The 23,513-nt window shown below is 40.7% G+C and overlaps 1 protein-coding gene across 5 annotated transcripts in view; it reads right to left on the reverse strand.

The window, feature by feature from the left end:
* Positions 1–4,507: 4,507 nt before the first annotated feature.
* The window catches only part of CPNE4 (copine 4), a 320,518-nt gene continuing 301,512 nt past the window's right edge, over positions 4,508–23,513 (reverse strand). For all 5 annotated transcript variants that reach the window (XM_034760919.1, XM_034760923.1, XM_034760922.1 and 2 more), the window contains 4 exons: positions 18,932–18,983; positions 14,520–14,653; positions 10,604–10,840; positions 4,508–5,067 (listed from right to left, as the gene is read on the reverse strand). In XM_034760919.1, the coding sequence (XP_034616810.1) occupies positions 4,936–5,067; positions 10,604–10,840; positions 14,520–14,653; positions 18,932–18,983 (555 nt within the window). In that variant the 3' untranslated portion in view covers positions 4,508–4,935. The remainder of the gene's footprint in view (positions 5,068–10,603; positions 10,841–14,519; positions 14,654–18,931; positions 18,984–23,513) is intronic.

Below are 23,513 nucleotides of genomic sequence, written 5' to 3' on the forward strand. Positions count from 1 at the left end.
GTTATGACTATTGACTATGTATCTGTATTTCAAATGTACTTACACCCGGGTGACGCCCACTAGACAAGATGCTTTCAGTCTGGATAGCTGGTTGGGAAGGGCGTATTCAGGGCAATGAGCCATTAGAGAAAACAATAGGCCTTAAGAAAAGCTTATCTACCACCTGTGAGCCTTCCTGAGAACACTCCAGACAGCCTGTAAGTAATGGCTGCTATGACTCTACAAGAACATGTGACCAGGCCACATGATTCTGGACTCCATCCTGGGATGTCGGTGTTTTTTCACATACTAAGTTTGGTACAAAGGGTTCCCACCATATGCTAAAGTGATATAAGGCAGAGAGTGACATCGTCTGTTGTTCTTCATTCCCCACACAAGAAGACTCCTGGAAACACCTGAGGAACAAAGACTGAACAGGGGTAAGTGCTGGACCCAGGCTAAAGGGATTTCTAGCCTGTGTATGAAAGACCTCGGGATTCCAAGCTGTAAAGCAAGTGCAGCTTGTCCCTTAAGAATCTGCAGCCTGCTTGTATCATCAGCCAGGGTGAGAATTTGCTAATTCATATCCTATCTTTCTAGTATCTTAGACTTAGTTTGTGTTTTTGTTTATTTATTAGGTAATCTGCTTTGATCTGTTTGCTGTCACTTGCAATCACTTAAAATCTATCTTTTGTAGTTAATAAACTTGTTTTTGCTTTATCTAAACTAGTGAGTTGGAGTGAAGTGCATGGGAAATTGTAGCTCAAGGGGCAAAGGCTGTTGCATATTCCTCTCCACATTGAATGTGTGGGGGGGGGTAGGAGGGGCGAACCCTCTGAGTTTATGCTGTACAGTTCCCTATGCAGCGCAAGACGGTATAATTTTGGGTTTATGCTCCAGAGGGAGTGCATGCCTGGGGAGCTGACAGTTACCTTGGCTTTAGTCTTTCTACTGTTGGTTCGTGCAGCCTCTAGTCAAAGAGCGTGCATGTGATTGCAGCTGGGTGTGTCCCTACCTGTGCGAATGCTGGTGGAAGTGTAGAACCGGGAGTGGGTCTGCAGCTTGTCACAGCAGCACAGTGAGAGAGGGAGCCCAGGCAGTTGGGTCATCGGGCTCAGTGGTAACCCAGTTCCAGGTGGCATCCTGGGGGGAACCCATCACAAACACCTCCAGTAAGTGACCTTCTGACCTAATGTAAGTAACCACTTCAGGGTAACCACAAAATCTCCACTATAGTTTGGTTCAACAAGAATACGTTTACTAGGAAATCAATTTTTTGCTGATCCCGCAAGACAAGGTTCACTGTGTTTGTCTGTGAAAAGCAACAATGCGCAAGAAGGAATGACTAGCTGAAATCTGGAGCCTTGAGCACTGAGGTGGACAGTATCTTATAAAGAAAGGAGATGCTATTTGATTTCTGTCTCCACTGCACAAACCAATGTGCACAGCACAGAAGAGGACTGCAAGAATGGCTCTAGCTGTCTCAGACATTCACTGCACTTCATCTTTCTCACTCACTTCTAACAATTGAAAAATAGGTCTCTTCAGGAAAAATCCAAAAGAGGAATCATGTAAATGTGTAGATCCCACCCCTTTCCATCCTGGGACCTCATGTTACCACAAAAGAAAGGGTCACGATTCCCCTTCCCATCTGTACATGAAGAAAAGGAGAGTTGTGACCCCTGCCTCCCATTCCCCAACCCAGGCTCACCACCCCATAAGTTGCGAAATCATGGTGTAGACCAACTCCCCTCCCCACCAAAAAAAAAATTGTGAGCAATGCCCCACCCACCAAGCATTACTAACTGAACCTGGAGTTCCCAAACACCTATGGAGGTTGAGATATGCACAGCAGTGCTCTATTATGTCATCTGTGACATGGAATACCAAGTTGGCTATGTTAAATGTACAGTAGGTGAGTTAGGTGATCATAATGGTTCCTTCTAGCTTTAGAATCTATGAATCTAAACATTGACTCTGTTGAACAGAAAATAGGTGCAATACCAATAGATAGGATCATAGGAACCGCTAGACTGGATCAGACCAGCAGTCCATCTAGTCCAGTATCCTGTCTCCAACTATGGCCAGAACCAGATGCTTTAAGATATGTCTACACAACAGCTGGGTGGTGTAATTTCTAGTGTGGGTAGACATACACATGCTAGCTCTGCTTTAGCTAGCACCTAAAAATAGCAGTCTGGTTACAGCCACCCGGGTGGCAACTTGGGCTAGCTGCAATCCCGCCCAATCCCCGGGATACAGACGAGGATGGCTAGCCTGAGCCACAGCCTATACTGCTGCAGCCTCCCGGCTATTTTTAGGCCGTGGCTCGGGCCGACCTAGTACACGCATTTTTACCCTTGCTGCGAATCACCCTGCTCAGTTGCTGTGTAGAAATACTCAGAGGAAGGGGTAGGATCCCCACAGTAGATAAATGTGCTCCTCACATATCCTGATCGCTAACAGAGATTGGTTTAAGCCCTGATGCACTTGGTTTACATCTCTTCCAAATTTTGTGTATTTGTGTCATTCTGACAGAGTTAGGTAGGTAGCAAAATACTACATCAATGATCATTATTTAGAGACGCTTTAGCACTTGATACTACTAACTCTCCTCCTTTAAAAAAAGTGAATTTATTCTCTTGGTCCTCACTCACTGTCCCTGTACCATCTCACCCTTTTAGTTAAGCAGCAGTCATTGCTATATGCAGTCAATGTACATTGATACAGTTTCTTCTCTATAAGTTGACAAAAGACCCTGACAAGAAAAAGAAATTGGCTATTGAATTTATAGGTCATGAAAAAATGTTTTCTTTAACTGAGTATAGCACCTTGCCATTCAGGATCTCAAAGCATCTTCCAAAAATTAATGAATTAAGTCACACAACACTCCTTTGTGGTTCAACTCATTAAAAGTTATCATCCCACATTGCAGATAAGGACACTGAAGCACAAAGAAATTAAACCACTTGCCCTAGATCACACAATAAATCAGTGGCAAAGCGAGAAACACAGAACTACTGAATTCCAGTTCTGTGCTTGAACCACACAGCTGACAAGGCTTCCTTTGGAAGTAGAAAAAAAGATCCAAAAAAGAGGAAAATCAGGCCTGGGAAAGCCAGGGGGTTATAGGTCAGTAATGAGATGCGTTGGCAGAGCTGGGTAGTCTATAATAGGAGAAATCATTGTATTTTCTTGCAAAAATAGAACCCTAGAGGGAGAGATCTGCTGCACACTGGTGTTAGCTGATATCAGCTGACACAGACCCTAAGTGCACAGTCAACCATTAAATGAAAAAATGGATTTGAGATCTATCGCCTGGGACATCTATAGACAATTTACACCTATGACCAAGTAAAATTGGCCAACAGATATCTTTGCTGTTCAACATCAGATCACCTGAAGGAATACTTATTAGGCAGTTAGCGAAATTACTCTGCAAGGACACAGATGGAATAGAAGTGAAATGTGCTGGACACACTTTACAGATATACATTATCTTCATTGAATGGTACCAAACCATCTATCAAAACTGATTCTTTAGAAAGTACTTTTAAATGAAAACAAGAAAATGAAAACTATATATTATGCAGAAATCCATGCTTTTAAACACATTTTAAGAAAACTACAGAGTAAGGGTGGAATTTTCCAAAGCACTCACCATTAGCCTGATTCTGTTGCAGTCAATGGCAAAACTCTCATTGACTTCAATGGGAGCAGAGTTGGGTCAATACTGAGGGCTTCGGAAAAATGTCTCACCCTAAATAGCTATTTTGGCCAAAATTTCACCATCATCCTCTAACAGGTTGTGTATTTAGCTGCTGTGTATTTTGCAAAACTTGATGTTAGACCTCAGACACTAGAAATCATAACCTGTTTTTTTGTAAATGGAGAGATTCTAAATCTGAACACAATTTGTTATTTTCCTCCCTCACCCTATTAAAAAAGTAGGTCTAATAGTCTTCTGGTATAAAACAGCTTTTTCACTGTATACAAGCAACTCTGTACCAACGAAGCCTTCAAGCTATTTTCTTTGTCAAAATTAGGCTATGCAACATCTGTCTTGGATAGTGCTCCACGCAAAAATTTGGTATTGTGAATGAAATGAAAGATACAAACAAAACAATTCAAAAACAGGCCTGATTATAAATCAAAGGTGGCCAAAATGTTGCCCACGTACCAGCCAGTCAAGTTGCGTGGATCAAGATGGAACATGGCACTTAAGCACATGTAGTCCTCGAGGACCATACCTCTATATTAAAGATGAATGCAGCTATAGTCTGCTCATGTTACACTAATCAGATATGCCCTTGGGCTCTTGACAATTGTCAATGAAGCCATAGGCTGGCTGGGCTTGTTTGGGCACCCCTGTTATAAGCTGCTGTCATTAGAACTGTCCATGCTTTGGGGCGTAGTCTTTCAGAAGTGTCTTAGAATGCTTTGGTCATTCTTTCTTTGAAGTACAGTGTGCCAAATACAGGATTTAGAGCAGGCAACTTTGTGGCAAGAGAGAAATAAAGACAACAACTGCAAAACTGTGTTGTTTTTATTTTAAACATGCAAAATACAGTTCATGCATCTGCCATTTTGAAAAATCTTTCGTTTCTCAGCAGATAAAACCAAAGGTATTTTGGCTATCTGCTCTCAAATGTTTCAAAATGCTTTACAGTGGAAAGATAATAAGAAATTTAGCAAAATTTCAACAAACCTGTATAAAAACCAGATACAGATAACTTTTTATTTCAAGGCGACATGCTGTAAAGAGTTAGTTTCCTTCTTCCCATAAAAAGTTTTCAACAATAACAACTGCTTAACAGATTCAAGCCTTTAGGCTACACATGCAAAAAAAATTATTTTAGTTAAAAATCACCAAAACGTGCTATTTTGTTGTTTGTTTTAAAGTACGGTAGTTGTAGTAGTAGCAGTTTTGAGCTCTGTAAAAGTGTGCGGGGAAGTTCATGGCGCTAGTGTCCTGGAAGACTCGTACTCTGACATACATTTTGGTTTAATCCCTTTGCCATTGTAATAGTCCACCACTTGATTTGGAACTTCAGCCAAAACGCTTTTTGCTAGTGCAGCTGGGGATGCCTGCAGGAAATGGTAGAAAACACAGTGTTAACCTGTCGCTATGCAAAAGGTGCCGACTGGTCTTATAACCAGAGGCGCTGGGAGTTCATGGTCATAAGCATGGAATAAAAACAGACCAATAGCTATCAAAGTACATGACGCTATTTCAGGGCCTAGTACTGCAAGTGATTCTGTGTCAGCACACCCCTGCACCTGCACAAAACCTCACTAAAGTCCTCAAGGCTTTGCCCAGCCACCTGCTCAGTTCTGAGTGTGGGATGAGGACATTACACTGCAATTGCTGTACCACTGTATATTTTTGCTTGACTGCTGTCCATGAGAGGGCCAAGTCAGAACTAAAGGGATTGCCTGGTCAAAATTCTCTTGTCTGTGTTAACTATGAGACTGTCAAATTGAAGAGGATTTAAAAGAATGTGAAAAGACTACTTTACTTTTCACCATCCCTGCTGTTTGTTTACCCTTCGCTCCTAAGCGGTCTAGACAATAAAACTCAACGAGTTAGGTTTTTAGTTTTTAGGCTCCAATCCTACAAAGACTTAAGCATGAGCTTAATGGTAAGCATGTGAGCGACTCCACTGCGTTCAAAGTCAACCATGTGAAAGGGAAGCCTTCGTTTAAGTTCTGGGGGAAGTTTTAAATTCAAATAAAAATGTTTTTATTGAAATTAAAACAAATGTGAAAAACATTTCCCTGATAGGCTTCATGAAGCCATAAAACAACCCAAATGTAAATTACGGGTCTAACCTAGTGGCAGTGTCTCTGCACGTGCTACATATTTTCATTCAAAGACCCTTAAATGCAGAGAGATTCCATAGCTGTGACCGTCTGCATGTGCATAGGCCACACATTGTCATTAGAGATTGCTACATTTACTTATATGTATAAACATGCCAATCCAAAGGTACAGAAAAAAATGCAGTTAATTTAGATTAATTTAATAGTAACAAAGTATATAAATAATGAGGAAATCCTGGCATAAATTAGAGGAAGCAAAACTAATATCTGCATTTTGAGTTCTTGTGCTTTATTGGTAATGTAAAAAAAATTAAAACAGTAAAAAAAATAAAAGGGAATTAGCTTCACATTATGACATTTGAACTGAAATCTGCAGAGGCAGTCAAGTGTTCAAATGCATGAGACACTTCTGCATAAACAAACAGACAAGGCAAAACAAACCCTTCTGGGGACAGAACACGTACATCTATTTTTTCCAGGTATAAGAAGTTACAAAGCCCTTCAGCATTAATCCCTTTAGAAGGATAAATGTGGCATTTTCACAAGTGTTCAGCAGTGGCCTAACTCTGCTCCCACTGAAATCAATAGAAAACACCTATTGACTTTAGTGGAAGAGCAGCAAATTTAGGCCAGGGCTGAGACTTTGGGAAAATTCGCCCCAAATACGCAAGCGCTGTTACTACACTGACCGCCACCTCCGGGCCAAATTAACACAAATAGACTCATATAAAGAACAGAAAGGCAAAGGAACTTATACAACATGTGCAATGCGAAACCAAGAATCCACAGGGCTTTACATGGCTCAGTTTTCAAAGCATCTCCGATTGACTTTAATGTGGGGTGGGGGCGGCATTCAATACTTCTGAAAATCAGTTCAATACCAATACTCCTGCCCCACCACATCATCACCTCTTCTCTCTGTTAGTGTCAGTTTTATTTAACGAAAGCATCAACTCCGTAAATGGACCCTTTATTGTGGGTTCACATTACAGAGTCCCATTCACTTCAGAGTCCATTCTGGTGGATCTCATTCCAGAATTGGGGCCCTAGCTGGTAAGTTTCTCAGTGTATGGATCATGGGCCTGATTCTCCTTGCTCTGGCAATGTGCACCTGCTTTAAGGCCAAAGTGGTGTAAAGAGGTCTTTGTGTAAATAAGAACAACACCTTATTTATGTCTTTGGTCTGTAAAGCACATGTGCTCCAATGGCATTTCATCAATGATAAAAAATAAGAGTAATTCTTCATAGGAATTTAACACAGATGATAAATTAATTTTCACTATAACATTTTTCCTGCATTTAATGATACACTTGAACAGCATTGTAGCAACAAACAACTCAAGATGAATACTTCTCAACTGATGGTTAATACACAACAATCAACTCAGCCAGCAGTGGGAAAATACTTCCCTCTGATGATAATTGGTATACATTACAAATGACTTTGATTCAGTTCTAGAGGCTCACCATGCTTAATCTTTAATTACAAAGCATAGTACAAAACATTGCTCCTTGCAGAGGTAGGAGCTTGGCTTTCCACACTCTTCCGTGATACGTGTTATTAAGTCACAGTTGTTAGGCTTTATGGTTAAACACAACGGAAAACGGAAAACGATCCACAGGCTGCATCAGATTTGTGCATGGTACATCTATCATGAGTCCAAAAAGCTGAAAAATTCAATGCTTAAAATCTCCATCGCAGAATGCCATTTGTTACACGCGATTTTCATATTCTTATACATTTTGGCAATTGTTCATGGGCATCACTGTTCTGCTTTTATTAGAGAATGACACACAAATGTTTGGATGATGATAATTTTGGAGGACAGAAATTCAGTTTAGTCCAGAGAAAACATTTTCTCTCTTTATTTTCATGTTACCCCATAGCAGTCAGGCTAATTGTGGAATCTAGTCAAGATGCACAATACTTGTGGACCATTGTTTTTAACTGTAGTGACTACCTGGGTTGTTATCAAAGTCCCATGATTCTAGGATTTGCTAAGAACCACCACTATTATAATTCTTTCTACAGCATCAAGGTGTGCATTATCCTTGAGAGACTAGTCTAGAAGGCATGGTCCCTGCGCTGAATAACTTACAAATATAAAAATGTTATCCTCCAAGGTGCTAAGTGACAGCGTGCAGGAAGAGCTCAGCACCTCATAGCATTAGGCCTTCATAATGAAATTATACAGTTGGTATTAAAATGACTATGAACACTAACAAAGGACAATACTCACTTCCTACAGAAGTCCTGATCCAGCAAAGCACTTAAGCACATGCTTAACTTTAAGCTTGTGAGTAATCCCAATCACTTAAATGAGACTACTTATGTGCTGAAAGTTATGATTATGCTTAAGTGCCTTTCTGAATCAATACCTGCCCCCAGGGATCGATTTTATATGCTCATTTTTACTCATTCTCCTTTCCAGACTTCACCTCTTTCTCCTGTAATTATAGTGATCCAACAAGTTATTCTAATAGACCCATGAGGTAGATTTTCAGTTAGGCTAGTATTGTCCAAATGTAGGCAGGCAAGGAACCCCACCTTGCTAACAGAAACATTATCGTGGGTACTTCCTATAATAAAGAGATTTATCAAGAGGTGGTTATCATCACAAGCATTTATTTTGCACCTATTACACTGGCATTTGTGCACCTTAAAGTGTTAAGCTGAGACACTCAAGATCTCAATAAAGAGACTGAATACCATGCTTTATAAGTTACATGGGGTCTTCTGATATGGAGAGAATATTGTGTATATCTATAGAGAGAGAGACCAAGTTTCTCTTCTTTTAATGAGCAAAATAACTTTCCAAGATTGCTACCCTTTCAAATTTCTGAAAGTTAACCTAAAACTACTAAAGACAACAGATACTTGTAATTTACCCACAATTGGCAATGAAGATCAGACTCTCTCACAAGTTACCATCAGCACCACAATATATTCAGTGTCCAGAAAGAATTGCAATGGTCAGGATCAATCAAGGATGATTTCAGCTCTGTCCTAAAGTCACAATATGGCACTAAAAACAGAAAAAGAAGCTGGCTTTGCCAGTTCCTCATGGAAACATGTTTTCAACTAACTAAAAGGAGGGCTAGTACCAACTCAAATAACTTACCTTTCAATGCTTTCACAATATACTGCATCTAAAGTGAAAAGCTGCACACTGTGATTAGCTGTAGAGGGGAATTTTGAATGATGAGCAGGTCACGATCACACCTTGTTAAAGCTTCTATTTAATAGCTGGCTTAGTAGCACTGACAAGTAATAGTTGACGACTTCAGTGGAACTATGACAGTTTTACACTGGCTGAGGATCTGCCTCCCAGAATCTAAGTTTACCCCAAACTAAAGCTGGAGAGATGAGAGAAACCAGGTTATTCTGTGAGATTGGGGCGAATGTCGCAATGGGACCTTGTGGGTGTAGGAGGGATGTGTGTTTTTCATTAAAATGTGGCAAAATGAGATTTGGAAGAGGAGAAGATGAACTGAGAATCTCCTTCTGGTAATAAAAAAGCAGAGGGCAACAAAATGTAAGCAAGAGACACGTATTTGGAGACTCAGAACAATCCATAACCTTTGGTGGATATAAATCCAGAACTGTGGTTAACTAGTACATAGGAGCTGCATGGTCTATTCCACAAAGAAAAAGAAATTCAGTTAATAGGATACAGTACAGTGGAAAGAACTAGTTAGAATTAAATAGTGAAAACATAGTTCCAAGGCTCCTTGCTGCTAAAAGACAGGAAGCAGATTTACTAAGGTAAGAAGGAAAAAGGGGAGAGACAGAGAAAGAAGAGGGAAAGGGAGAGAAATGAGGCTGGAGAAAGAACAAAAGAGGTAAAGAGGAGAGATAGTTGAGGTCAGAAGAGGTAAAGAGGACAGATAAGAGAAAGTTGGCACAGGCACACACACACACACAATCCTCTCCAGGAAGGAAGAAAATGGGATCCTGTGAAGCCTCACTGTATGTGGGAGAGTTGCTTCTGTGACATGGTGCCTGAGTTTCCCTGACCCTGAAGAAAGTCAGGGCTGACTCTGAGAGTTTCAGGTGCTATCACATCGGAGGAGGTGCTTGGGGACGGGACTGTGCAGGGCCAGGGCATGGCTGCACTCCATTGCCATGTTCCCCCATCAGTTTTAGCAGGTAAGATAAAGCTGGTCCACTTTAACCTTTTCATAATGTATCTCCCACCCTCCAGCCCCTAAGGGTGCATTCTGGGTAATAGTGGCTGGCAGTGGATTCAAGGTGCTATGCTTTCACAGAGTTTGGGGAGACGGAATGGGAGGTGGGAGGAGGCAACAAGGAATCACTGGCCCTCCCCATGGATGGTCCTGCCTCTGCTGGTTTAGGGGGCTGAATTCTGACAAGGAAACAATCCGATGTAAACCGTGTGAGCTCAAATTCACAGTGATTCCAGTCTCTATGTGGAAATGACCAATCTGGGGGATACTATAGGCCTCAGGGACGAGAGCCAAACAAAGAAGGAAGAAAAACAGAGGTTTAAAATAAATCAGGACAAATATAAATGAGAGGAGAAAAACTGAGAAATACAGAACTGAGGGCTTATATTGTAACCAAACAGGAGACACCTCAATGTCCCATTGAAATATAGTTATTCTCCCCTCTCTTTTTTTCCTTCTCTCTCATGCATCTTAGCTTTATTCCATTTCATTTTCAAAATAAAACGCTGGCATTTTGCTGGGATTGGCGCACTCGAATTCTTGTTTCAATCTAAGCTAAGAGCAGTGTCTGAAACTCAGCCTCTAAACCGAACAGACTGAAAATCCATCTTACGTGTTTGAAGTTCCTAAATGGCACAAACTGAACGATGTCTCGAAGAACAGGCTCGCCCTTGGGGGACCTCAAAATCCCATCGTCGCCATCTAGCATCTGCATATCGCTGAAATCGGCGTTTCCAACCCCAACGATGATGACTGACATAGGCAGGTGAGAGGCATGAACGATGGCCTCCCGGGTGTCAGCCATGTCTGTGATCACGCCGTCCGTCAGAATCAGCAAGATGAAATATTGCTGTGGGTTGGGGAAGGAGAGAAGAGCAGGGGGAAATGTCATTGGTTATATAAACCTTTATCTTAAGCTTCCTCGCTTTTTCTAATGCACGTTTATGGCAACCATAAACCATGGCTTTGGACAAAGTCTGTTTTTTTTAAAAAAAATGTTCTCAGAGGTAGATTGCATCCCACAGGAATCAAACTCCATTGGGGTTACCCCTAAATTATCTTCAGGTGTTTTTTAACTGGGGTTTGGCTAATTTCCAGGAGGTAGGGGAAGCCAAGAGGAATACTATGTTGAGGAGAATGGTGGATTCCTGGCTGCTAGGAGCATGGCGGGTGTCAGGACTTTTGCTTGGAGGCTTGACTGGTCTGGATCCCCCTTGCCTTGTGATCCCTACGTGACTCACTTTCCTCTGCTGATGGTTTCTGACTACACTCTTTTGCTGAGAACCAATGGAAGGAGAAAAGAGGCAGAGAGAGATGCTGCATTCCAGTATCTGAAACTGGGGAAGAACTGTTATGGAGATCACAACAGCTCTGTTTAGGGAGCCAACATTGCTGTCAGGTAGGTAGGGTGAGTGCAGCTTTCTGCGCAATGGAGGCTGCTTTACCATCTCTCGGCACTCAGGGGAGGACTAATGCATGGGGGGGTTCCTAGTTTGTCCAGGAGCGTGACAGGGGCTCCCCCAGGAGAGGAAATATGACTTGGGAGTGGAGAGAGAATGAGGAACTTTTTCAAATCCACTTTCAAACCCAGAGGGGAGGTTGAGTCATTCTCAGGTTTCTAAAAGAGATTAAGCATTTTCGTGCATTTGTCAGTTCCTTTCCCTACTCTGAGTTACACTGAACTAGATGAAATGGGATTCATTTGATAAATGAGGAAGAATGACTCGCACTTGGGCCTTTCTGGACAGCAAGGCAGCTGGGGTGCACTTTATGAATGTACTTTACAAGGAAACTGATTCCTGTATAGGCAGTAGTAGAACTGAGTCACGGTGCGTGTGGGAACAAAGCAGAGAAACTCCATATAGTTAAAGTTGAGCTGTAATATTATCCATATATAAAATGTATACACACACACACACACACACACACACACACACATTCATTGCCTCTCGTGTGTGAAAACCAAAACACACAAAGATTTTTTTTCCTGAAGAGTCATGCTGCAAAGTAAAATAAATGTGTTTTTTCTTTTCTATCTAAACACAGTTATAATAGATCCTTGGAGTCCAATGTGCAAAATTGGGTGGGGGAGGGATAGCTCAGTGGTTTGAGCATTGGCCTGCTAAACCCAGGGTTGTGAGTTCAATCCTTGAGGGGGCCACTTAGGGATCTGGGGCAAAATCAGTACTTGGTCCTGCTAGTGAAGGCAGGGGGCTGGACTCAATGACCTTTCAAGGTCCCTTCCAGTTCTAGGAGATGGGATATCTCCATTAATTTATTTATTTATAAATACAGCCCACAGCGTTCTATATTTTGATCAGCAGCCATCCTCTCAACCTGGACATCTCAACTGTGGAGCGGTGATTATAGTTACGTTTTAAATGAAAACTGAATACAATATAATAATACTATTTATTACACATGCGCTACTTTTCATCCAGACCCCCTTAACAAAGGTGGTTAAGGGTTAATATCCTCATTTTATAGATGAGGAAACTGAAGTACAGAGAGGTGAAGCAACTTGCTTAATGTCACACTCTAATTCAGTAAGAGAACTGAGAAGAGAGCCCAGGTCTTCAGACTCTCAGTGTAATGTCCTGGGACTAGATGGACTCTGTCTGGTGGATTTAGGGTGACCAGATGTCCCAATAATATCAAAATTGTCCTGATATTAAGGGCTGTGTCTTATGTATGCAACTATACCGCCCCTTCCCCTTCGAAAAAAGAAGTGTCCCAATTTTTCACACGTGCTGTCTGGTCACCCTAAGTGGATTCTTTTAAGAAGTCTAGCCCCTAAGGACTAAACTATGCCGTAATTCATTCATCTTCCTCTGCATTAAACAATTCTATTTAAAACTGTTGCGTGGAGAACACTACTGCAGCTATATACCAGACAGAAGAAGAAAACTCTGGGAAAGCCCTAGCTGTGGTGATGACAATGGTGCCATTGTACAGATCTGTTCTGGCATGATATACAGTGCAATCCTCTTCCCCTCAGCGGCATGCAAGAATTTCTTTCATCTCTGACTCCAACATCAATGCTATTCCTGCACATTTTTCAGAGCCAATTGTAGATGATGCTTCACAGCACTAACACATTTTCCCTCCCTCATTTTGAGTCCTGCTGGGCAGAGGGAGAATAAGTACAACGTATTTCAGTCACATTTAAAATAAATTCTGTACTTAGGTCTTTCAGCTGAAAGAAACTGTCATGGGTCTTATCACAAATGGAGAGGTGCAGGCTTTTCTTACTATTGTTAAAAGCAACAGAACACTTCATGATGGGAAAAGCAAACAAAGTTCTACAGCCATAGTTGAATATGATCCCAGAGAAACAAGGGAGCTTCCAGCATGGGCTCTGTGACAAGGCCATCTTTTTTAAACCTTTGCCTCCTAAGATCAAATGTATTTAGGGCCTACCCCTAATGCTTTGCCCTTCATGCTATCATTTACACCTGTGCAAAGTGAACACAAAATGCTGCCATCCCGATTTGGTAGCATTTTGCACAGATACAAATGGCTGCATGAGGTGAAAGGCATTGGAGAATCAGGCCACTTCATTCCAAAATGGCTCTTTTGTTCTTACAAATCAGTAAGTTCTAAATAAAATCTGTGCCTCCTAATCATTTGTAGCACCCATCACTCTAGTATCTAAGCATCTAGTGCAATCGCATCAATGATCTACTGGCTATCAAGTGGTTTGGCAGAAATCACGCTGTAACACGGTGAAGACGGAATGTGAAAACAGAAAAAAATGGCAGGCAATATGAAGAAAATGCCCACACTGTATAAAAATGACAGATGATTAGTAGGAATGGTGGGCAAGCAGGGATTTACCTTTGAGTGCTCGGTCAATGAATGGAGCTCTGTGTCTTTTCTGTGGGATGTTTGTCATGAAATTCTGGAGTAAGCTCACAAGGATCATTGTGTCAGGGTCTGGCACAGTCGCCATAACCAACTTGCTGTGGGCCTTGAGCATGTCATTTGGCCTCTCCTGTGTGATTATTTATCCATGTATAAAACAGTGATAACAACACTGTGCACATCTATAGCACCTCCCATCCAAGCATCTCACAGAGTTATGTGAGCTAGTCACAGAAAGGTTTTTAGACCTCTGGGTCGGATCCCATGCTGATGTAAATGGGCATAGCTCCATTGGCTTCAAGGGTAGCCATTTGACTTCCAGGGAACCAGACCAGCTTACCCCTGCTGAGGATCAGGCCCAATCTTTCCTGATATGACATCATGCCACAATTTATATTACATTCGATTGGGGAAAAAACAGGCTTTAGAACTGAACTTGGGAATATTTATCAGAGAAAATGTCAAGTACAGGACACCTATGTGACCCTGATTCTATTTGTCTTATGTGAAGACATTTATGGAGGCTGCTAAGATATAGCAGCATTGAGAAATTATTCATATATCGGTATATTAAAATGACGCAGATCATGACTGACTAGCAAAGATCCAATATATAGTAAGACAAATAGGTTCTAGCATAGCTTGCAGTTTGCTGCTATTCTTACCGATGCCTCCTTGGTGTTAGTCTCCTCCGAGGCTGATTTAGCCACCTTCTGGATGATGGGAGCAATGTTTGTTGGCCCATAAAGCTGTAGCTTAGGAAGGCAGCTCTGATATGCTTCAACGACTCCTTGTATCCCTTATATAAAAATGAGCAAGCAGAGAAAGTTAAGAAGGAAGGTAACAAAGAGCACATATCTGATACCATGTTTAAGTTGCAAATTAAAGACTCTTGATCAATTTTTAAATGATTTGGTGCAATTCTAGCACATGAGGAATAAACTGCCTCAGTCAATTTATTCTGTACAGGTGTGAATTTGCAAGATTGTTTCAAAGAAGCTGTGTCCGGCTGCCCTGACCTCCTATAGCTGTTTTGTAATATATAATTCATTACTCTGCTCTTCTCCTTACTACCAGCACTTAGTACACATTTTGCAGGGATTAGCTGTACTGTGTTGGAGTTAACATGCACAATTTGCAAATGCATTAGACTCATCATCTTCAGCATAGACGCTAAGTGATCACTTGGGCACCAGTGAATGTGCATACTCAAGGAATATAGACTTTAGTGATGAAAAGATGATACCCCTTTGACAGTTCTCTCTCTTTTTACAGTAAGATTTACTTCTGCTTCTTCAAAGCAGCTATCAGCAGGCTCCCTCTTTGTTAATACATTTCCCTGGTGCTATGGAAAATATTTTTTCAAGGTTAATTTGAATAATGGTTCCCACAAGTTAAATCTCAATCTGAGCAAAAAATGTAAAAGCTAAAAGGAAACAGAAAGGCACTTTGCTGTCTACTGCAAAATGTACTTCAGTCACCAGGTCTTGATGAAGAAGGAGCCATTTTTGGACATGGTGTCACTCTTCTTTCATCTCTGGGAAGTGGGAACTTAGGCAGATCAAGATAAATTATATTTGCAGACACCGTGTAAAGATTGGAGCTCAGGTACTGGTATTTTCAGCTCCTGTTCCTTGAGAATAGGAATTTCCTGGTGTGTTAATGCAAAGTGCAGTAGTTTCAAAATTTAGAACTCCCAAAGCACAAGGCTGGAGGGTTAGTAAGAAAGTAAAGGACCAAAGAACTTTGAAGAAGGAGGCCGAACAGTGATGTTATTTCACTGATCCTAAACTGATCTTGTACCTAAGAGGAACTCTCAATGGAACTTGTGGAAAGTGACCCAATAAACAACCATAACAACTCAAAGGAGGCTGTAATTACATTATACAAATTCTATGGAGAATAGAACATCTTGATTTTTAGCCAGTTATGTATCTACTGAGCTTATTTTCCCTGCCACTTACAGCACTACAAGTTAAAAGAATGCTCTTTAATTCTAGCTGTGATTATTGGTTAGACTGTAAGCCTACTACATGTTACAAACTTTTCACCAGTAACTCCAGAGAGGTTAAATTAGATAGGACAACACATAGCAGAGCGGAAATCCTTTGTCTTCGGGGTCCCTTTGCTTAACACCCAGTTTTAAACCGATGAGGATCTGATCCAGATCTACTTATTGTCTCTTCCACTAAGGCCTGCAAACTTTATTAAAATAAAAACACAAAACATAAAGTTTATGCATATATTATATTTATTAATAAAAATATATTAAAATACACAACAATAAATCCTATCCCATGGAGTCTGGTATATTTCAAAGGGTTTCTCTGAACCAGGAAAGGGGAAGGTATACTAAATATACCTTTTTTCGCCTATATCCTCAAGCAATAGCCATCAGAAAATATTTACTCTCCTGTCATATTATAATAAAATGCCCATTAGCCTAAAGTTTATTACCTCTTGGATTGTTTGTCATCCTTGAACATCCCTTTGTTTTTCAGATTGTCCTATTAACTTACATACAACTTACTTCACAGTGTAATTCATAAAGGTTTGTAATACACGTTGAATTCCTTGGATAAAGTATGCTATTTAAATGCAAAGAGAGTGTGTGTGGAGCTACACAAAAAGAAAGCAAAGATAATTGCTCATATTGCAGGCTCTACAACCTCTCAGTTACCTTTCTTTCTCAAACAATAAATAGTATGTGAGCATGCACAAAAACAATTGAATTTAAATACCCAGAGTGTTCAAAGCTTGCTTCTCTTCTAAAAAGTGACTCCATAAAAAATGGCATCATGGGGTTCAATATTTATTGTTTACCCCAACGATTTCCATATCAAATGTGTTCAGTTTACAAATAACGTTTTTTTTAAATGCTAGCCTGCAAACCTACTGTGCACTCAAAGAATCAAGCTGGGTTTCCTTCCATCTCATGCATGACCACCAATAATAAAGGTTCTGCAGGCCAAATGGTGCTCTCTGTTACAGCTGTGCATCCGTAAGAGTTTTCAGTGGTTTTAATGCGTTTGCATAGGTGTAACTGATTGGAACTTAGTAAGAAATTCTGCTCATGTGCAACTAAGAAAATAATCCAGTTCCTACTTTCTTAGCTGTGTTAGCTTAAAGTGCTAATAGGAGTAAAAACCAATAAACATTATTTTAGCTGCTGATTTTCTGAGTAAGGAGATGCGATCTTTACTCAGTCACTATTCAGAATAGAATGACACTTTAACTTTTATCCTGATGTCAGTGTACCCTAATGGCCACTGACAGTTTGCTATTCACATACAAAATGGGATTTCCTTTTTTACTTCTAAGTGAATCAGAAGAATGCTTTTTCACCATAGGAGTCATCAATTTATTGGTCTGCACCAAAAGCATTAGGCAAGAACTTGTTATCACACTAGCTGTGTTTTCTGTGATTTTTGTAAGTATAAAATAAATTATATGGGAAAAAGTGGGGCCTTTACACTCTTTATTTCACCTTTTTTTTCCAGAAGTACCCTCTTGTTACAGAATATATTGGGTTCTGACAATTAAAATATAGGGTATTTAAGGAAGCTGAAAGAGAGATCACAGAATAATTGGTTCAGGAATTAATAAAGAGTCAGTGGCAGGCAGTGGGGAGTTGCAACAAATGATTAAACTGGATGCTTTGTGGTCTCTCTATCACTTTCATCCAACTGGAATTATTTTTAATGGTACCAAGGAGAACTGAATAATAATAATACCTAGATCTTATATAGCAATTTCCATTAGTAAATCTCAATGTGCTTTACAAAGGAGATAAGCATCATTATATCTTTGTAGATGGGGAAAGTGGGACAAAGAGAAGTGAAGGGACTTGCCCAAGGTCACCCACCAGGCTGTTGGCTTAGCAAGATTAGAACCCACATGTTCTGAACCCCAAATCAGAGTATAATCCACTATGCTATACTTGATAAGCCCTTTTGAGATTTTTTTTGGAGGTTTTTTTGAGTGTGGTTTTAAAATTCTCCCTCGGACATTCCCATGCTGCATCATGTCTTCCTACACCTCTCAGTCTTAAATATCCCTGCAGTCTAAATATTAATTGATTAGATGACTGAGTCCTAAATACAGAACATGACAAAGTAAAACAAATAACAAAAAAACTAACAAAATAAACAAGCCAATGGTAAGTTCAAACCACAACTATGGAATGTCTCTCCCGTCCCTTTGCTTTTCACCTGCCAGGATACTGAGCTAGATGGACCATTGGTGTGACCCAGAATGGCCATTCTTGTGTTCTTATGTGTTCTCATGGGATCCCTCAATACTCCCTCCTCTGCTGATAAAAAGAGAATATTCTAAATCTCTAGTGTGCTTTCTCTCTCTCTAATACTTTGTACAAAGTAAGCAGTGAGTTATGTCACTACGTATTAGTGTAAACGCATCAATCATTACTGCCCATCACTGATAACTACAACACATTTATCAAAATCTAATCAACAATTTTATCCTTTAACTATTGATGATTAGCAGTAAGTGCTATTTTTTAATTTCAGGTCTTAGCTAGAAATCAAAGGCCCAAATTCTGCATTGAGTTGGGACCAAGTTGTGCTGCATCGCTGGAGTAACTAAGGGAAAGGGGATATGGTCAGGAGTGTCTTATGCCACAGTGATCCACAGCTGCTGTTCTGAGCCCTTGACCCCACATGCAGTTGGTGTGATTTACAGCAGTCAAATTATGTCAGGGGACTGGCCGTGCACACAGATGGCCCTGGATCCAGGGAGTGCAAAGACTGCCTTTGCATCTCCCATCATCCTGAGCTGTGCAGAGTTTTCCTTAACCAGAGCTGAGTATCCGGGCCAAAATAAGGAAACACTGGAAACTCAGTTTTCAAAAGTGTCGAGTGATTTTGGGAGCCTCAGTTACTGGGTGTCCAACTTGACATACTTTAAAAACAATCTGATTTTCAGAGTGTAGAGGCTAAGCACTTTCTAAAAATCGGGCATCTCATGTTGGACACTACAAGCTGAAGCTCCCAGAATCACTCGCCACTTTGCATATGGCGGAAGTACAGCAATCTGCTTTCCTTAATGCGAGTGTTACCTGCACATTCTGGGTTGTCTTCATTAAAGTTGATTGCAAAGTCATGCGAGACCTACACATTGACAAAAAGGAAAAAAGAATCAGACTTTAGTTCAGAAAAATGATTCCAAGTTGTTTTTCAGTTTCCAAACACCCATTACAAGCTTTCTGTGTTAAACCACAGGAATCTTTTAAACTTGGAGCCAGTCAATTTGAAATGCAGAGTGAGTCGGAGCTCCCTGCAGAGCTGAAGGGACAAGAAAATTTGCTGGAATCAAAGAAGTAGCTGCTAACAAAAAAACAAAAAAGAGAATATAAAAAAACACTTCAGCCCATGAGAACTTCATTAAATACGCTGCAGAAACGGCACTGCCAACATCTGTCACAAAAGAATGGCCTAGATTTCAGGACACATTGAGAGACATGCTCTCTCCAATTGAAAGATGAGAGTTAAAGAAGATTATGCTACACTGTAAAATCACTATTAAAATAACTTTGGGTCTATAGTAACCCCCTCATTCACAGTGATGAGCAGTTATTCGTATGAAACCAATGGGATTACGGGGGAGGGGAGTAACTCCTCCCCAGTGTGAATCAGAAAATCATAATCTGGCCTATTATGATGAAGGAAAAAATACAAATAAATACATTGATGAAGCTGAGATAGGTTGATGCTTAAATTTGAACCAGGGGTAGGGAAATAAAAAAAAAATAAAAAAAAACCCCAACCCTCAACCACCAAAGTTCTTCTAAATGTCAATAGAGTTGCAAATGCCCCACCATGCTCACAAAAATAGTTATATAATAAAATACACACATCTCCCCTTCTCCTGGGTCCTTGTCTAAGAAAAAATACTGAAAATGCAAAAACTGGGAGGTTTTCTAACTAAAAAGGAAACTTGAAATGTGGTGGCATGGAAACATATTAGACATTTAACAAATCGGTTTCCTGGCCCCCTTTGGCTCTCTGGCACTCGCAGCGCTGGAGCCCGCAGCGATGCTCTGCTGGGACTGATGTTCTCCTCTGAAGCACCTCTCCATTTCTGAGGGCTGGTCCTTTCTCCCTGGTCTGCATCTTTCTCTGGTTCTAGACTCCATTTTTCTCCACCTGCCTCCACCATTGTAGTCCTCATCCTTTTTACTCTCTTTAACTCCACTGCCCTGTCACTTATCGGCCATATTCCTTTTCTTAATATACACATTTCAAACATATGGACCAAATTCTGTGTTACGTTGACTATCCATAAACTGTATGTGGCAACTGTAATGGTGGGATAAGTGCATGTTAAGGGAGACTGACCCTTTGAAACTGCATCTATGAGACTTATCAGTGTTGTACTGCTAGCCTAAATATGGTTGCGCACCGATGGTGTGTGGAGTGGCTGGCATAAGCCATAAAGGGTGTTTGTTTTGCATAAAAGGGAGATTGGTTGACAAAGAAATATGGTAACATCAGTCACCTGCAAAGGTATAGTTCTGAAAGATAGGATCAGGTAACTTTATCATACTTAGACATCAAAGGTTATGTGCTAGCAGTACTCTTTGCTGTCCACAAAAAGCAACATGATGGGCTCCACCCACTTAATGGTTACATAAATGGGCTGGGACAAGGCCAGTAACTGCTGTAATATTGAATAGAACCTGCTAACTCACTTTAGAATAGGCCCTGCATGATCTCCACCAGTGGAACTCATGTTTTTTCTCCTTTAGACATGTTTTATATTTTCTGGAGAGAGACATCAAAAAGGTTGGGTAGGTTGTTCTGTAAACGTATGACTCTTAATCATATCTGTAATGGGGAGCGGGAGGGGTTGGGTAGAAAATATGGTACCCTCATTTGTAGTCTTACTCACTATGATCATGCTTACCATTATTTAAAAGATACTAAGCAGTATATTTAAAAGATACTTGGGTAGCTATCAGTATCACAAAGGAATTAAGTCAGCATCCATCAAGAAGTCTGTGAACTCATCCCAAGCCCAACCCAAAGTTTGGTATGCTAAAACCAGGTTTTGGTTGTCACGTTCATGGAGTATCAGATGGCCACTCACTCATGCAGCCCCATTTGCTTTGTAGAAGAAAAAGCAGTAAGTCACCACACATTTTCCAATATCAGCAGACATGAAACTGCAAGATTGTCAGATACACTTTGGAGGTGTTCCAGAACATTTCTGGCTGGCCAAACTACATGCTTAAGGGCACTATCTGACCAGAAGACCAGCTGCTATCTGCCAGTTTCACAGCCGGCTGCAGGCCAAAGGTAATTGCAACTGCGAAGCACTGTTATGTGAGTTTTCATTCAGTAATAATTTTGCTGTTGTTCACTAGATTCATTCTTTCTGTCTGCTAGGTTTTCTACTAGGTAGGTCTCTGCAAAAAGATAAAAGGATCACAATAGACACATACCACTATTTCATTTGTTCAATTCTATGGCTATTCAGTGTTTCTGGGTCCTAATTTTCCTAATCCCTAATGTAGCTGAAAGTATAGCAAAATAACTGCAAATCAAATAGTTCCATGACACTGCGTAGGTCTTTGTGGCTGTAACAGTTGACATATCATCATGATTAACATCACTCATCTGGTTCAGTGCTGCAGCACCAAGGTCCATGTGCTTATTTCAGAAATACTTATTGATCAGGTTAGGCTAATGAGGAAACCACAAATCTAGCAAATGTGCATGATAATCAGAGGAAGAATATTGTCAGCACAACAGATATTATATTCTGCCATCCGTAGTCACACTGAGTGGTGTTTTATTTCAAGAGCAGTCCCATTTTGTTCAGTGGGACTACTTGTGGAGTAAGGGATTATTCAGTGTGAGTAAGAGTGGCAGAATCTACCCTAAATAAGGGGCAGGAAATATGATGAAGACACAAGCATTTGGCACCTCTTCAAATTCTCTTAGCAATGGACCATCAGGAATAATGCACAGATGTGAGATTGTTTTAATGGTTAAGTCCTGGTTTCTAGCAAGAAAGGCACCAACTGTGGAAGGCCAGTGATGGTTGTCTCTCAGGTAGCTTTTCCCAAACTTTTGAAAACTGAGCCCCCTTCAGGAAAAGGAAACCAGTTATCCCCACATCCAATGTATACACCTTCCATGTCCCCCTTTTTAGGCCTTCCTGCCCCTCCAAGGACACTTCGGGAAATGGTGCTCTCAGGATCTTCCTCTCTACAACATCTCCGGTGATAACCCACACATCATTGATATGTGATCACTGATCAAATCACTCCAATCATGGGAGTTGTCCCACCAGGTCTCTGTGATGCCAATTAAGTCATAATTTTCTTCATATACCATGGCTTTCAGTTCATCCTGCTTGTTCCCCATACTCCTTCTCCAGAAATTAGCCCCTTCCCCTTGTCTTCATTACTTGAGCCTAGATGTGCATTGTCCCGATTTTTGTCACCATTCTCCATAGAACCTAGTTTAAAGCTCTCCTGATCGGGTGGGCCAGACGATGTCCAGAGATGCTCTTCCCAGTAGTTGATAATGAAGGCCATCCCAGCACTGTATCCGGCTTTCTTGGAACATCAGCTCATTGTCAAAGAAGCCAAAGCTCTCTTGCCAACACCACTTGTGTAGCCACCCATTTACTTCCACGATTCGACTATCTCTGCCTGGGCCTTTTCCTTCAACAGGGAGGATGGATGAGAACATCACTTGTTCCCCAAACTCTTTTATCCTTCTTCCCAGAGCCCCATAATCTGCAAAGTCATTTCTATCCTCCAGGAGAAAGACAAACATGGCACATCCCAGGCAGGTCACGACAGCCGATCCCTCACTATCCATATTTCCTACCTTGTAATGTATCAAGAGCCTCCTTAGATGATATATTTACTGCTTGCAGAATCCTGAAAGGCAAAACACTGTGTGGGCTCTTCCCCCAGGCAATCTCCCTCTGTTTGTTTCTCCTCTGTTCACTGCATAATGTGACTTTTACCTTGTGTTCCCCTGTGTCTGTTTGTTGTACCGCCTGTCATCTCTCGTCATATAGGCTTAGACTGTAAGCCTAGACTGTAAGCTTTTTGGCTCAGGGACCATCTTTTTGTTATTTGTGTGTAGTGTATTGAGCACAGTGGGGCCTGACTGGAGCTTTTCAGCATTAAAATAATACAGATACTAATAGAGTAGTGATAAGAGAAGGTCCTGTGACATTTAAGCAAGCTTTTTATATGAAACAAGGAGTGTCTGTGAGAAAATGGGAGAAAATCAATAAATCTTGAGTAATTTAATATGAAGGCTAACTGGTATGGTCAACATAGAGTTGTTTATGACAGCAAGCAACCGAAAAATGTGATAGGTGAAGTATTATGACATATGTGCTCAAACAACATAGGGGCATGCAGGATTTACCAGTTTATGGTAGGTAGAAGTACTATAGTTTTGCACTGATATCACTAAGAATTGATTCATATTTTTAATGTGATGCAAAGTTACTATGTACATTCCATACTCTGTAATATAGAACCATATCGTATTGAATTTATAGGGAAGACGGAATAATCACCGTTCAGCACTCAAATTGCTATTGCGATTTCACAGCCAATATCTGCTCTTAATTTTCCATAGTTCCAACTCTACTGAGTTGGGAGAGAA

Source organism: Trachemys scripta, chromosome 2, assembly GCF_013100865.1.
Source record: "Trachemys scripta elegans isolate TJP31775 chromosome 2, CAS_Tse_1.0, whole genome shotgun sequence".
NCBI classification, from domain to species: Eukaryota; Metazoa; Chordata; order Testudines; family Emydidae; genus Trachemys; species Trachemys scripta.